This window comes from Idiotropiscis lumnitzeri, chromosome 2 (assembly GCF_059441095.1).
Source record: "Idiotropiscis lumnitzeri isolate Australia: NSW breed Sydney's pygmy pipehorse chromosome 2, RoL_Ilum_1.0, whole genome shotgun sequence".
Lineage (NCBI taxonomy): Eukaryota > Metazoa > Chordata > Actinopteri > Syngnathiformes > Syngnathidae > Idiotropiscis > Idiotropiscis lumnitzeri.
The window spans coordinates 28,909,756-28,926,962 of NC_142392.1; the positions used below are offsets into that span (position 1 = coordinate 28,909,756).

General features: G+C 45.9%; 3 protein-coding genes across 3 annotated transcripts in view; 2 read left to right on the plus strand and 1 right to left on the minus strand.

Moving 5' to 3' along the window:
• The window catches only part of LOC148342219 (uncharacterized), a 343,669-nt gene that overhangs the window by 111,489 nt on the left and 214,973 nt on the right, over nt 1-17,207 (plus strand). The gene's annotated exons all lie outside the window — the stretch shown is intronic.
• The window catches only part of LOC148342220 (uncharacterized), a 161,900-nt gene that overhangs the window by 104,833 nt on the left and 39,860 nt on the right, over nt 1-17,207 (plus strand). The window lies entirely within an intron of this gene.
• Nucleotides 2,216-11,045, minus strand: LOC148342229 (uncharacterized). The gene is made up of 2 exons (XM_088285346.1): nt 11,000-11,045; nt 2,216-3,675 (listed from the first exon to the last, which is right to left on the minus strand). The coding sequence occupies exons 1-2, from the start codon at nt 11,043-11,045 to the stop codon at nt 2,216-2,218; spliced, it is 1,506 nt and encodes a 501-aa protein (XP_088141472.1).

Genomic DNA, 17,207 nt, shown 5'->3' on the forward strand with positions numbered 1-17,207 from the left:
AACAAAGCGGACGAAAGAAAAATAGCCCTTTTGCGAACCAATGCCGGAGGCCATCGAGGTATTCAACACCTTTGTTTATGATGAACCCGAAGATAAAGACAAGTTTGAAACGGTCCTGTGGATTTAATTGCAGATACACTTGCAAGGAGATTTTCAAGTCGGAACTTTCAAGAGAAGCTATATCGTCCAACACTCACTCAGTGGTGCGTAAGTGTGTTTCTCCAAATTATTTATCCAGCCGTGGTGTCATAAATGATGGTATTTTAATGGGGATTCATTCAAGTAGGACAAAGTAGGACTTCACTGAAGGCTCAGGTGTGAAATGCACTGAAGTAACTTAAAAAGTAAAAGTAAAAAAAAATTACGATTGTTTAAGAATGTGCAAGAAAGAAAAATTTTGACAAATGTTGATAAATAATTATATTTTCCAGAAGGTATTTATTTCTTTGTGGTTAATTCATTCAATTCTATACTTATTTCAATATTTGAGTATTATTTTTCTTTCAATATGTAGTATATTTTGTCTTTGAAGTGTGGGTTCTTGCTGCCTTCCGGAGAGGCAGCCGAGCAAGGCTGGATTGGTGATGGAAAAGAACAAAAGAAAGAAGAAAGATTTTATTCTCGTCACATGCTGATGTCAAAAGAAGTCTCCCCAAAAACGTGTGAGCCCCCTCTCAGACATTCCCTTCTTATAGGGAATGCCCAAATAGGACATGAATATCTCATTTTCCCTTGTTGCATATGCATTCCCATCACGCTAGTCTTCGGGATTTCCCTCCAAAAGTCCCCCAGAGGGAGAGCAGATGCGTCTCCCCGTTGATACGACCAGTCTACTCGTGACCACCTTAAATTACTCTCATACCCTGGAAGGTCACTGACCTGGCGAGAGAATTGCCCCCACCATAAACAATGCTCAGGCCTATTTTCTCTCAGGGCAGTATCTGGTTACATCGGAACTTCAGAACCAAGACTGGTCACTTATGTGAGCTCCAGTCCCTTCATAGTTTCATAAAGAGAATTACTTCCCATATCTAGATTAGGCCATTTAAAAATACACAACTTTTTTTTTTATTTATTAGAATTTATATTTAAGCTTGTTTATGTAATAATACAATATTTATTCAATTATTTTAATGTTAAATTATATCAATATTAATTTAAACCTTTTTATTTGACTCTTGAATATTTCTGAACAAATTTGTTCATTTGAATATGTATGCAATTTAAATTATTCCATCCATCCAGCCATTTTCTGCCGCTCATCCGGAGTTGGGTAATTGAATTTATTTAATATATAAGTATTTTTTATATTTCAATATTTATTCAAGATTAGGACTCTTCTCATTGAGTTCAATAGTTATAAAATGTTTTATATTTCATATTAATTGAATTAGGTCTGTATGTGGTTGCCAATTTTAATATTTCCCTATTTCATTATAAAAATAATCCAATATATAAAAAATATAATAGAGCATGAACAAAAATATTTAGTATATTTGACAAAATTATACGTTTTTTCCGAAGTAAGATTCTGCTAGGCAACAAGCCCCAAACGCTTGATAGAGCTCAACCTGGAAAGAGGTTTTAGCTAGTCAGAAATTTATTCAGAAAGCGAAATATTAAATATATCTGAGGGGATATTTGAAGAGTTTGAATTTTGTTCAATGGACCATACACATACGAGCCAGCCTAACACAGCGAGAAAACCAGCGCTGACTCCAGTCGCCATCAAGTTGCCAACTCCTGACATTCCAAAACCTTTGAGAGAAACTGAGACGATTTGCGTTTCTCTTTCTGGTTCTTTTTATAGTTCAACTTCTAGTTCTGTTTTTCACCTTTTCACACAGCGTAATGAAAGCCAGTTGAGCAAGTGGAACAAGTGATTTTATTGATGATTGTGGAAGGCAACGATTTCATAAGCACCGTTTCTTCTCACACCTGTACCATTAAGTAAAAAGACAACTGAAAAGCATAACGTTAACAAATGTTATTCCAGGCAAAGGCAATTAATTTCATTTACATCTTGATGTAAAATCACAAAAAAAAAGATCATCATCACACAAACACATTGATAATTCTGGCTCTGATCCCATTGGCTTAGTGCCAATAAAAGAGCTTTGCAAAATTAAATTTTTCATATTTTATTCAAAATCACATTTACATCTTACCACTAAGAGTCAGTTCCTTCAGTTTTTTGTTTTCTTTTTTTTAAGCTTCAAGAATCGCTGCTTTTCTCACCAGCACAATTGTGACTCTCAGCACCCTGTTTAGTGAAGAATTTTTTAGCACAAACGCTGCAACTCAATGGCTTGTCTCCACTGTGCGTTCTTGTGTGGCTTCGTAAATGCGACTTTCGAGAGAACCTCTTGGCACAAACTGAGCAGGAAAAAGGTTTTTCTCCACTGTGTGTTCTTGTGTGGCTTCGTAAATGCGACTTTCGAGAGAACCTCTTGGCACAAACTGAGCAGGAAAAAGGTTTTTCTCCACTGTGCGTTCTTGTGTGGCTTCGTAAATGCGACTTTTGAGAGAACCTCTTGGCACAAACTGAGCAGGAAAAAGGTTTTTCACCACTGTGCTTTCTTGTGTGACTTGTCAAATTTGATTTTAGAGAAAAGCTTTTACCACAAACCAAGCAGGAAAATGGTTTTTCTCCAGTGTGTGTTCTTGTGTGGCTTGTTAAACCTTCCTTTTGAGAGAAGCATTTTCCACAAACTGAGCAGGAAAAAGATTTTTCACCACTGTGTGTTCTTGTGTGAATTATTAAATGAGACCTTCGAGAGAAACTCTTGCCACAAACTGAGCAGGAAAAAGGTTTTTCTCCACTGTGTATTCTTGTGTGGTATGTTAAACTTGAATTTTGAGAGAAACTCTTGCCACAAACTGAGCATGAAAAAGGTTTTTCTCCAGTGTGTAATCGTATATGTGTTTTTAAATTTGACTTTAAAGAAAAGCTTTTGCCACAAACTGAGCAAGAAAAAGGTTTTTCTCCAGTGTGTGTTCTTGCGTGTTCTGTTAAATTTGCCTTTAGAGAGAAGCATTTTCCACAAACTGAGCAGGAAAAAGATTTTTCATCACTGTGTGTTCTTGTGTGGATTGTTAAATGAAACTTTCGAGAGAAACTCTTGCCACAAACTGAGCAGGAAAAAGGTTTTTCTCCACTGTGTATTCTTGTGTGGTATGTTAAACTTGAATTTTGATAGAAGCTTTTGCCACAAACTGAGCAAGAAAAAGGTTTTTCTCCACTGTGCGTTCTTGTGTGCCTTACTAAATGAGACTTTCGAGAGAAGCTTTTGCCACATACCGAGCAGGAAAAAGGTTTTTCACCACTGTGTGTTTTTCTGTGCCCTTTTAAAGACAGCTTTGAAGTGAATGAGTCAGTGTGACATGCCCTTTCACCTTTGGCTTGCCCATCATCATCATCATCATCATCATCATCATCATCATGAGCGTGTGATAATGTGTCCTCATTATGTGCTTGTGATGGCCCCCGGTGGTCTTCATCAACTTCTGTTGTCACGAGATGACTTGAACTGCTGCTTGTAGGCTCCGCCCCTCTGTTGTCCTCACACTCATCCTTGTTTTCATCTTCAGTCTTTATAGGGTCAACGTTCACTGGTGACTTGTTGATCTCCTCCTCCTCCTCCTCCTTTTTGATGTGAGTCAAGTCTGGCTCCTCTTTCACAGAACGGAGACAGTTTTCACTGACGTCTGCAGGACACAAAAAGACAAACACACATTTGGTTTGGTCAAGTCAAGTCAAGTCAATTTTATTTGTATAGCCCTTAATCACAGACAGTCTCAAAGGGCTTTACATAGCCACAATCGACATCCCCGATCTTAACCCCCAGAAGGGCAAGGAAAAACTCACAAAACCTCATTAGGGGAAAAGTGAGAAACCTTGAGAAGGGACCACAGATGGGGGAATCCCCCTTCCAGGCTGCAATGGATGCCAACTGGGCAACATTTGACACATACAATGATGCTATGCAATGATAGATGAGATAATATAAGAGTCAATTGAATGAAGCGCTGCAGGAAGATGACTTCAGTGGAGTGGGTCCTTATCCAGGGCCGTAATATCCATGGCAGCATATCCGAGGATGAGCCTTCGATCTTGTACCAGTCAGTTGGTGTAAAGTCAGATCAAACCTCATGCGGCGACTTTGTCTTATATTGTTTCTACCGTGCTACCTTGACTTGTGCCTGCCGCACACGAATCAATGCGTGCAACCCCAACTTGGACCGGACCATGGGGGCATTTCACAAAATTACGTCCTCCGATGTAAACCTCCCTTTAACAGCACAACCGTGATAAACGAGCATTTAAAAAGGAAGCACGTTGCGGCTGATGCCCGATTTCATTCCTGACATAGTCACAGACGTTTTTGGAATATGTATTCGAATTCAACTAAGATACACCATAATATTTTAAGAGTTCACTGAATTATTTTGGAACTGCAATGACGCTTAACAGCTATAGGGTGTCAGTAATGAGTAACAAAGTAACACAAGACCTCCCACTGATCCATCATCATTGTCATTTGGATAAATTACCAGGAACTATGAGTTGTGGGGGTGATGCAAACCACCTGGGCCACAGGAACTTTATTACCAGGAACTAAATGTTCCTGGACTTGTAGGTAGAAAAGGGGGTTGTGACGTTCAGCCTTTTTAAGCCCATAGTAAGACAAAGATGCAGATGCATTCCTTGCAGCATGCGCTTGTTCACTGATGAGATCCGTGCAACCCTGGATGGATGCATTCAATGTATTTTAAATGTTTGGATGGGGTGAAACGATGCACACGTGCACAAAACAGTGCAGGGCCACCCGAGGTTCATTGACTCTCACCCGACCAAGCCAGTAAGAAGTTCATAAATAAATAAGACCAATCCGTACTTGATTTAAAAAAAAATATATATATATTTTGTGTTTTATTCACTAATATTGATCAACCGCCATTGACGTTTTCGCGGCAGTGTGCACATTTTTAGAGTCAGGCGGAATTGCTTCCGTAAGGAATTGCTTGAACAAAATATAAAAACCAGAAAATGTTTTGTTATTTTAAATGTAAATTTTATACTGGGAAAAACATGGAGTTCACCCCCCACTATTGGTTATTCTTTGGCATATATTTTCTGCACTGATTTCATTTGACATAAACAATTGCTCAGCAGACCTGCAAGTAAAAGGCAATATTTAAAAATAAAACGGCAATAACCTTGAACGATTTCCCCAAACAACTTAATGTTGTGATGCACATTTTTAACGATAGAAAGTCGTTCTTTACAAAGCAAATGAGAGTAAGACGGGTACAAACCTGCTTTGTGTGGCACAACACGAGGCTGGTTGCAAACTTCGTCCAGCAGTTGAAGATGTTGCTCGTTCTCTTCTTTGATTCCACAAAGTTTCTCTTTGTACTTGGGTGTCGTTCTTGCACACATTTTCAAATGATAATTCCAAAAAATGCGCAATTGATCTCTGCTAGGCGATGAGTCATGTGCCTCTTTTCGTTAGCGGCTAGCAAGCTAACAAGCTAAGCTAACTACGCCGAAAAGCATCAACGCGCGAAGATGAGGTTATCGGGACACAAAGACTTAATGAATTATGTCGTAGTCCTTTAGAGTAGCACTGGACATCCTTTGAAAAAATTAGTTCCACACTAAATCAGAAAAATTTAGCGGTGGGTGTTTTTGTTCCGGTGTGGACGGGTCGGTGGATGTGGTCGAGGTCCTTCGGAAGCTGCGCGCTTGCTAATGACGTCATGCTTTAAGCACGTATTTTTCAAATATATTTCTTTGCCTCTGTGTTTGTTTTTACACCTGACTATTCTCTTTTAATATATATTCTATGTAATATTTTAATTCGGTTGATAAATTTTTTTTAACAAAATAACTAAAATAACGCCACAAAATCGAGTCAGCTCCGACGTCACTTCCCCCTATGCCCGGAGAAGCAGCTGCTGGAACAGCAGTGGGAAGGTTACGTTTCTCCTACCGAATTTACAACAATGCTGTGGTTCAATCGGGCTGCAAGATTGTATGGATATAATGTCTGCATATACTCGCAGTGCCTCTCAATTATTTCACCCCCGCCCCTACCAAGAAGAAAAAGATTCGCGCCCCCCCACCACCAATTTTTTTTTCTGTCTTTGTATATTGAGATTAGATTGTCAATAAAATATCCCTTAACTAACCTACATTGATAAGAAATATAATTTCGAGAACTATTATAGTGAGGATCTCGAAACTCAGTACTCTGTTGTGCAAATATTGATGAGATGACAAATATTTGTCATGTCATGTCATTATCCACACCGCTTATCCTGAACAGGGTCGCGGGAGAGTGCTGGAGCCAATTCCAGCTGACTACGGGCGAAAGGCGCACTACACCCTGAACTGGTCGCCAGCCAGTCACAGGGCAGACATAGACACCGTCACTGAGTGGGAACTGAACCCACGTTGCCTGCACACAACTCAGGCGAGTGTACCACTACACCATCAGTGACATGATAAATATTTACTAATACGTTTTTTGCCCAAAACTTTAAAACATTAACAAACAGTTATTAATACGTACAGAATATAGAAAAGACAAAAAGAAGAGCCAGGGGGATTTTAAACAAAAATTCTATATGAATAACAAAGCAACAGCTTTAGTATTGTTGGAGTAGAGTCACCGTGGAAATGAGAAGTACTAGTTAGTAAATCAACCTTTAAAAGCCAAACTTACGCCAGTACGTGTTAGTTTTTTTGTACTCAAGAAGAAAAGGGTCAAATAAAGACTCAACAACCGATTAGAGTTCCGATATTTAGTTTCTTCCATTTCTGGAGTTCAGGAAATAGTACAAAGACAGATATCTGGGCGGCTTTTTCTTAATCTCACGAGAAAACTGCACTCGGGCGAGCACAGTCAAAAAATGCGCACCATCTTTCAGCCCAGCTTCAGTTTTTATAGGAGTTTTTCATGTCAAGAGTAATGTAGGTTGAATTGGTCGTCCTCGCTCCCTCCCACGGCACGGGTCCACGTCCAAGGGAAGGTCCTCCCCAGGTTAGTCATCGTCTGGATAAGTTGATTCCCGTCTGGTTCCCAAGACTGGCACGCCAAGGCTGGCCTTCCCCGGCGGGCAGTCTCTCCGTCTTTCTACCCGCTGGCATTCCTCTGGAATATTGTCGGTGTGCATGTGTATATGCAGGTATACGTGTATGTGCATGTGTATGTGCAGGTGTAAGGGTGTGTCTGTGTGTATGCATGCGTATGTGCATGTGCCCCGATCTCCAATTGTTCTGTCTTTCGGAATGTGTTTTTTTATAGCGTCTGTGTGAGTCCTCCAGTGCCCAATTTGGTATGTTTGCATCTTCTACAGCCAATGTGGAGAATGTGCTTCGTCGTATTTGACCATGAAGTGCTGTGAATGTGAATGCAAGTTATGGAAATGCTATGTGTGCAAATTTGTTCTCACTACCCAAAATTTCAATAAAGTTCACACATTTAAACTAAGTACTATAAATTTAGCATATGAGAAAAATATAATAAATCAGAAAACATCAGGACTACAATCCCAGTTATTCTTGTGACCCGTGCTTCTAGTTCCATTTGATAAATGCTTTTTGTTTCATCAATGTTTAACATATTCCGTAAATATGAACCTGCTAAATTAAATAATTGACCTTCTGTCCTGTAAGTGTTTAAAATAATGCCAGCGATCATAATACAATCCTTCATTTACCATTACAGCACTTTTATCATTGCAGTATTTTCTATCATTGCAGCATTTTTATTGATTTCCCTGTCAGGTTTCGCCTTGCGGCGATGAGGAGGTGGACCCAAGAAGCGAGGAAGCCGGGGTAGGTGAAACTTAAAGGGGATTTATTGAAGAGCTCAGCAGGGACAACAACGGGGCGTGGACAAAAAAACAACAAAGGCAACTAACCAAGACTGAACGGGCACAAGGACAAGGAACCAGAGAGTATGAACAGGGCCGGAAATAAACGCGGTCGTGGCAGTCCATGAAATGCGGCAACAAAGCGAGACACAGAGGCGAAAATGACCCGACACTGCGTTGTCGGTCTGGGAGGTTTAAATAGTCCGAGTCATTAGGGGAGCAGATGGGAAGCAGGTGCTTGATGAGGGTAACGGGGAACAGGTGCGTGGCTGGTGATGACGAGTGCTGAGGGGAAACGCTAACACAGCTGACAAAACAATAACAGAAGCACATGGCAGGAAGGAGGGAAGAAAACAATAACAAAAACATTGACATGCCCGACACGGGTCATGACAGTACCCCCCCTCAAGGGACGGATGCCAGACGTCCCAAAACAAACAAAAAAAACATTGTCCAAAAACGGGGGTGGGCGGAAGGGGGCCGGAAGGCGGGACCACGACCCGCAATCAAAAGACTGGTCAGGCGGGCGTCTGGGAGGCCAGACCAGCGAGTCCAGTTGTGGTCTTTCAGGCGGCCGACCGGGGGGCCAGACCAGCGAGTCCAGATGTGGCCATTCAGGCGGCCGGCCGGGGGGCCAGACCAGTGCGTCCCGATGGGGCCATTCAGGCGGACGTCCGGGACGACCCGAACGCCACATGGAGTCCGCTGATGGGGCTGAGACGAGGGGCGTCGGCGGGGCGCAGGGTGCCGCAGAGGACGGAGCTTGGACTGGCGTTGAGGCGGGCACAGCCGAGGCAGGAACTTGGAGCAATGGCGGGACGTCGGACGCCGCCGAGACGGAGACGAGGCACGGTGGAACGCCGGATGCCGCCGGAGCAGGGACGAGACGCGGCGGAGGGTCGTCGACCGCCGTCGAGGCAGGCCCTTGGGGCGGCAGCTGGTCGGCGAACCCCGCCGAGACAGGAACGTGGAGCGGCGGCTGGTCGTCGAACCCCGCCGAGACAGGAACGTGGAGCGGCGGCTGGTCGTCGAACCCCGCCGAAACAGGAACGTGGAGCGGCGGCTGGTCCTCGAACCCCGCCGGGACAGGAACGTGGAGCGGCGGCAGGTCATCGAACCCCGCCGAGACAGGAACGTGGAGCGGCGGCTGGTCCTCGAACCCCGCCGAGACAGGAACGTGGCATGGCGGCTGGTCCTCGAACCCTGCTGAGACAGGAAAGTGGAGCGGCGGCTGGTTGTCAAGCCCCGCCGAGACAGGAACGTGGAGTGGTGGCGGTTCGTCGGATGCCGCCGAGGTAAGGGCGGCAGGCGGCGGCTGGTCATCGTCCACCGCCGAGGCAGGAATCTGGAGCGGTAGTGGATCGTCGGACGCCGCCGACACGGAGGCGAGAAGTGGCGGTGGTTCATCTGGCACCGCCGGGGCAGAGGCGAGAGGCGGCGGCGTGTCGTCCTCCACCACCGGTGCAGGAGCTTGGGGCGACGGCGGATCGTCGGGCGCCGCCGGGACAGGGAATTGGGGTGGCGGCGGACCGTCTGGCGCCGCCAAGGCAGGGATTTGGAGCGGCCGGGGGCCGGGCGCACCAGAGGCCGGGACTTGGAGCGGTAGCGGACGCAGGACGTGCTCCGCCCGAACAGGGACTTGTGGCGGTCGCAGGGCGTGCTCCGCCGGAACAGGGACTCGTGGCGGACGCAGAGCATGCTCCGCCGGAGCCAGGACTGGTGGCGGACGCAGAACGTGCTCCGCCAGAAGAGGGACTTGTGGCGAACGCGTGGCGTGCTCCGCCGGAACAGGGACTTGTGGCGGACGCAGGGCGTGCTCCGCCGGAACAGGGACTTGTGGCGGACGCAGGGCGTGCTCCGCCGGAACAGGGACTTGTGGCGGACGCAGGGCGTTCTCCGCCGGACCAGGGACTTGTGGCGGACGCAGAATGTGCTCCGCCAGAACTGGGACTTGTGGCGGACGCATGGCGTGCTCCGCCGGAACAGGGACTGGTGGCGGACGCAGGGCGTGCTCCGCCGGAACAGGGACTGGTGGCGGACGCAGGGCGTGCTCCACCGGAACAGGGACTTGTGGCGGACGCAGGACGTGCTCCGCCGGAACAGGAACTTGAAGCGCTGGCGAGGCGCCGGAGCGGGGGTCAGCAGCTCTCGGGAGGCCAGAACGGGCCCCAGCAGCTCGGGGGGAACCGGGACGGGGCTTATCATCTGGCGGGGAGCCGGAACGGGACGCATCTGCTGGCGGGGAGCCGGCACGGGACTCATCCGCTGGCGTGGAGCCGGAACGGGGCTCGGCAGCTGGCGGGGAGCCGGAACGGGGCTCGGCAGCTGGCGGGGAGCCGGAACGGGGCTCGGCAGCTGGCGGGGAGCCGGAACGGGGCTCGGCAGCTGGCGGGGAGCCGGGAAGGGGCTCAGCAGCTGGGGAGGAGCCGGAACGGGGCTCAGCAGCTGACGAGGGGGCGACAGAGGGCCGGATGCAGCAGTCGGTCCGGGCACAGCCGAACCGGGGGCCCTGATCCCGATCAGCCTGCCGCCATAGGGAATCAGGGGAATGGGGAACACGAGGGACCAAGGTTACAGGGGCTGGTGAACGCGAGCTAGGAGGTGCCAGGGGAACGTGAGCAGGTGCTGAAACCGATGGTGAACGAGGTACCGGGACTACAGGGGCTGGTGAACGTGCGCTACAAAACGTGGGTTGAACGGAAGGTGATGCAGAAACCGACTGTGGACGAGGTACAGAAACAGACGGACGAGGTGAACTAAGTGAATCCGAAAAACGTGACTCAGGGTGTAAAAAGTGGGTGTTATTACGAGAGGTGGCAGACCCTTTACTTGGGCGCCGTCGTTGACCACCCCGCGGAGGTCCGGGAAAGATGGCCAACCGGGTGCCCAAGTAAAGGTCTGATGGGTGGGATTCAGGGGTGGACTCAAAAGAAAACCGTGACAAAAACTGACTGGGAGAAGAAAACTCATGAGAAAAATCAAAATCTGGGTCAAACTCGGAAACAGACAAATGAAAATAGGGGTCATCATCTAAATCTGAATTAACAAAAACATGGGGGGACAAAATGGTGTCGTAATCAAAGATGTTAACACGAGACGAAGAAGAATGGGGAACTGGCTTGGCGGAACATATAGATCGACTGAGGTTTCAGTCCTTCCATCGCGACGTCCTCTGTCCGTTCAGTACACCTGCTGCCGCGCCGTTCCGTTCACTCAGCTCGTCGGCAGCACGTACACACGGTTGTTGTCGATCCTCTCCCGCGTCCCCACTAGCGACTAGACCGCTGCCACCATGTTTCGTTCTGTTCTGTCATATGACTATACAGAATGGACGGTTAGAGCTCTTTCATTTGCTCACTGAATCTTTATTGTAACATCAACTGCACGGCTCTCATACACTCCACTTCTGCCCTGCTGGCGCGGTGTGCGTCAACTAACACAGTCCCCCTGGGAACACCCAACCACCAACTAACAATCCCATTGTTACATCTCTGTTGGCCAAACATAATCAAGAAAAAAAAGATCATAATCTTCACATTGATGTCATATTTGTCAGGTTCGCCGGTAGGCGAGGAGGAGGTGGACCCAAAGGTGCGAGGAAGCAGGGAAAAGGGTAAACTAAAGGGAATTTATTAAATTAATCAAATGAGGACAAACATGGCGTGGACAAACAAACGTGGCAGGGTGCAAAAAGACTAAGACGAACTAAACGTGACTAAACAGAACAAAAGCCGAGGAACAAGACAGTGACAAAAACCAGGGACATGAGAGGGAGCGAGAGCAAGAACATGGCCGTGAAGGAGATCAGGGAGCGGTCGTGACAGTCCAAACGGAGTAGCAGGAGTAATGATCCGACCATGGGTTGTCGGAGTGAGGTGTTTAAATAGTCCAGTCAATAGGGGAGCAGATGGGAATCAGGTGTGTTGATGATAACGGGGAACAGGTGCGTGGCTGGTGAGACAGAGTGCTGGGGGGAAACGCCCTACTCAGCTGACAAACATAAACAAAAGTGCACATGGTAGGAAAGTGACAAAAACAATAACAAAAGCACATGCAGACGAAAACAATGACAAAAACCCCTGTCATGCCCGACGCGGATCATGACAATAACTCATTGAGAAACTGGGTTTCTCCGGAAACTGTGTTTCCCCTGCGGATAGCACGGAAGTGTAAATTAAGGGTTCTGCGGTCCCTCTAAAACCGAATCGTGTTATTCAAGGAGTTATATAAATGGTATTAGGTCGTAACTCGTTTAGAAACATGTTTTCTCGGTGCGGAAAACTGTCTCGTGTCCGAGATCTTACATTGTGGAAACAAAGGATGGACAAAGAGTGAGGGGGAACTGGAGGAGTCTTCTGAAGGTTCCCGAGGACTAGTGATGGGTCCAGCGACACTGAGGCGACGATGCGTGCACCGAGCTTCCAGGGCAAACCCGTGTCAGTGAGCGTACTGCTTTAAGAAAGTCACGTGACCACTACCGGAACCGTGTCGACACAGCGGTCGCGCACCAAACTGTGTTTATAAGGAAGCGCATCTGTCAACAGGATGCACGCTCAAAACAAGCATCGAGTTATTGGCGCTTTACTCTGCGTTAAATATCCGCAAGATGGAAGACATCACTGTTGATGCGCACTCAGAGGTGCAGCGCTATATGTCAGCAGGACACGTTGCACGTACGGAAGACTCGCTCTTATACTGGAAGTCAATGGAGGCAACGTTCCCTCACCTATTTATATTTGCCACACAGGCGTTGTGCACACCGGCCTCTTCAGTGCCTTGTGGGAGGATCTTCTCAAAGGCGGGGGAAATTGCCTAAAAAAAAGAAAAAATTATAAATAGACTGAATTGTGACGGTTCGGGTTGGGGAGGAGGGCCTGGCAGTCTCTGATTATTTGCAGGTTCGCGATCCTTCCAGCCAGGCTCTCCTCCGGAGAAAGTGGGCGTCGGCTCCGGCGCACCTGCGGCTCGTTGTCTGCAATCAACGGGCAGCATAAGAACCAGCCACGCCAGGAGCTCGACGCCGGATTATCTCGTCATCTCGTGTGGTACTGGCCCATGTCACGTCACGCTTCTCGATGGCCCGATTCCTTGTGCCCTCGTGCTTGTCTGACCTCCGTGCTCTCTGTTTCCCCGTCCAGCCGACCGAGCCCGTCCGGACCCGCTCCGCCCGCAACCGCTCCCGAGTTCCTGCCCGGAGCTCATCCCGCCAGCGCTCTCCGCAACACGCCGTGCCCGGGCTTCCGCCGCGCCGCGTCTTCCGCACCTCCGCCTGCCCGACCGCACCTCCCGGTGCACCCCGCTCCGACGTCTGCTCATCCGCACCTCCCGGTGCCCACCGCTCCGACGCCTGCCCGTCAGCACCTCCCGGTGCACGCCGCCCCGACGCCTGCCCGTCGGTGCTTCCCTCCGGGCTTGCCGCCCTTCCTCATTCCCCAATAAACCCTGTCTCAAACACTCCTGTAGCTCTTGGGTGCTCCTTCCCTCTCACCCGGTTCGCGCAACCGCGACATGAATAACAAAACGCTGGAGAAACTATTTTTTTTAATAAAAATCTTTAATTACAATGAGTCCATTGTCATTCGCAACACTTTTACTTAGGCATTCAGACAGATGTTCTCTTAATTTATCAACTGCGTCTCGAATATCAAAGATTTTTTTATGAAAGTACGTATATGTAAAAATAATGTGAATGCAAATGCCTAATCAATGGAATTGGATAAAATTAGTTTGACAGATCAGAGTCTGATGACCCGGTCAAATTTTTCCTGCAAGTCCACCAGGTGTCAGTATTCAGCAACACAGTGTCAACACAGTGTCAATACAGTGTGTCACTGTGTCAAAACGATACAGGATGCCTCATCTACCCATCACTACCGAGGACTGCAAGAAATCTTCTGATAAGGCTGAGGCTGCAAAGCAGGCGGATACATCGAAGGAGCACAGACCTCAACCACCAGCAATTTCTGGGATTACTGAACCTCTACGAAGATCAACAAGAGTTAGACGACAACCGGACAGGCTGATTGAAAATGTTTAATGTTGTGTTATTGTTCCTGTTGAGTTATATGCTCTCATGGTATTCTTTAGTTAAGTAATGATATATTTAATTATATGTCATTATGTGAATTTGGGTATGTGTGTATTTTGTTGAATGTCACATTTATTTTTGTTACTGTCGTAAATCTCGCGTGGTTTACGTGATGACGTTTTACGTTTGTTGAAATGCCCTTTTATGGATGTTGGCTGTGGGAAGACATGTTGTGTCGAGTGACTGAAAAATAAACAGCAAGATGGTGAGCCGAAAGAAAATATGGAATACGAAGCTGCAAACGCAACAACTTTATTGAAATTCTCAGTCGTGAGAACAAATTTGCCTACATAGCATTTCCATGAGCTGCCCTCACACTGACAGCACTTCTTGGACAAATACGATGAAGCACATTCTCTACATTGGCTGTAGAAGATGCAAACATACCAAATTTGGCACTGGAGGACTCACATAGACGCTATCAAAAGAAAAACACATTCCAAAAGACATTACAATTGGAGATCGGAGCACATGCACATACGCATACGCATACACACAGACATATATATACACTTGCACATACACACGCACACATGCACACCGACAAGATTCCAGAGGAATGCCAGCGGGGAGAGAGACGGAGAGACTGCCCGCCGGAGAAGGCCAGCCTTGGCGTGCCAGTCTTGGGAACCAGACGGGAATCAACTTATCCACACGATGACTAACCTGGGGAGGACCTTCCCTTGAACGTGGACCCGTGCCGTGGGAGGGAGCGGGGACGACCGATTCAACCTACATTACCCTTGACATAAAAAAACTCCTATAAAAACTGAAGCTGGGCTGAAAGATGGCGCGCATTTTTCGACTGTGCTCGCCCGAGTGCAGTTTCTCGTGAGATTCAGAAAAAGCTGGCCAGATATCTGTCTTTGTACTATTTCCTGAACTCCAGAAATGGAAGAAACTAAATATCGGAACTCTTATCAGTTGTTGAGTCTTTATTTGACCCTTTTCTTCTTGAGTACAAAAAAACGAACACGCATTGGAGTAAGTTTGGCTTTTAAAGGTTGATTTACGAAACTACTTCTCATTTCCATGGTGACCCAACTCCAACAGTAACTGTAATGATAGCAGTTATATCATTAGTCACTAGTTGGCAGTATTGCCTGACGTGTGTTTGGTTACCAGACGAACAAGTGTGTCTGCACATAGATGAGAATGCAAGTCAGTAAATAAAGAGAAACAAGCTTGCAGCATCACGTTACCTGTGTGACTTCTTAAGATAGAAGCCAGAACATTACATGGTACCAGGTCGCGGGTCAAGAAAAGGACTGATGCGAGATGGACTGCTTAAGGCCACCAGAAGCGCTGAAAATGACGGGAAATGTGGACGCGAGTTCAAGCAACAATTCCTGCTCTAACTTGCCGCCGTGGGAGTCGGAAACAAAGCGGACGAAAGAAAAATAGCCCTTTTGCGAACCAATGCCGGAGGCCATCGAGGTATTCAACACCTTTGTTTATGATGAACCCGAAGATAAAGACAAGTTTGAAACGGTCCTGTGGATTTAATTGCAGATACACTTGCAAGGAGATTTTCAAGTCGGAACTTTCAAGAGAAGCTATATCGTCCAACACTCACTCAGTGGTGCGTAAGTGTGTTTCTCCAAATTATTTATCCAGCCGTGGTGTCATAAATGATGGTATTTTAATGGGGATTCATTCAAGTAGGACAAAGTAGGACTTCACTGAAGGCTCAGGTGTGAAATGCACTGAAGTAACTTAAAAAGTAAAAGTAAAAAAAAATTACGATTGTTTAAGAATGTGCAAGAAAGAAAAATTTTGACAAATGTTGATAAATAATTATATTTTCCAGAAGGTATTTATTTCTTTGTGGTTAATTCATTCAATTCTATACTTATTTCAATATTTGAGTATTATTTTTCTTTCAATATGTAGTATATTTTGTCTTTGAAGTGTGGGTTCTTGCTGCCTTCCGGAGAGGCAGCCGAGCAAGGCTGGATTGGTGATGGAAAAGAACAAAAGAAAGAAGAAAGATTTTATTCTCGTCACATGCTGATGTCAAAAGAAGTCTCCCCAAAAACGTGTGAGCCCCCTCTCAGACATTCCCTTCTTATAGGGAATGCCCAAATAGGACATGAATATCTCATTTTCCCTTGTTGCATATGCATTCCCATCACGCTAGTCTTCGGGATTTCCCTCCAAAAGTCCCCCAGAGGGAGAGCAGATGCGTCTCCCCGTTGATACGACCAGTCTACTCGTGACCACCTTAAATTACTCTCATACCCTGGAAGGTCACTGACCTGGCGAGAGAATTGCCCCCACCATAAACAATGCTCAGGCCTATTTTCTCTCAGGGCAGTATCTGGTTACATCGGAACTTCAGAACCAAGACTGGTCACTTATGTGAGCTCCAGTCCCTTCATAGTTTCATAAAGAGAATTACTTCCCATATCTAGATTAGGCCATTTAAAAATACACAACTTTTTTTTTTATTTATTAGAATTTATATTTAAGCTTGTTTATGTAATAATACAATATTTATTCAATTATTTTAATGTTAAATTATATCAATATTAATTTAAACCTTTTTATTTGACTCTTGAATATTTCTGAACAAATTTGTTCATTTGAATATGTATGCAATTTAAATTATTCCATCCATCCAGCCATTTTCTGCCGCTCATCCGGAGTTGGGTAATTGAATTTATTTAATATATAAGTATTTTTTATATTTCAATATTTATTCAAGATTAGGACTCTTCTCATTGAGTTCAATAGTTATAAAATGTTTTATATTTCATATTAATTGAATTAGGTCTGTATGTGGTTGCCAATTTTAATATTTCCCTATTTCATTATAAAAATAATCCAATATATAAAAAATATAATAGAGCATGAACAAAAATATTTAGTATATTTGACAAAATTATACGTTTTTTCCGAAGTAAGATTCTGCTAGGCAACAAGCCCCAAACGCTTGATAGAGCTCAACCTGGAAAGAGGTTTTAGCTAGTCAGAAATTTATTCAGAAAGCGAAATATTAAATATATCTGAGGGGATATTTGAAGAGTTTGAATTTTGTTCAATGGACCATACACATACGAGCCAGCCTAACACAGCGAGAAAACCAGCGCTGACTCCAGTCGCCATCAAGTTGCCAACTCCTGACATTCCAAAACCTTTGAGAGAAACTGAGACGATTTGCGTTTCTCTTTCTGGTTCTTTTTATAGTTCAACTTCTAGTTCTGTTTTTCACCTTTTCACACAGCGTAATGAA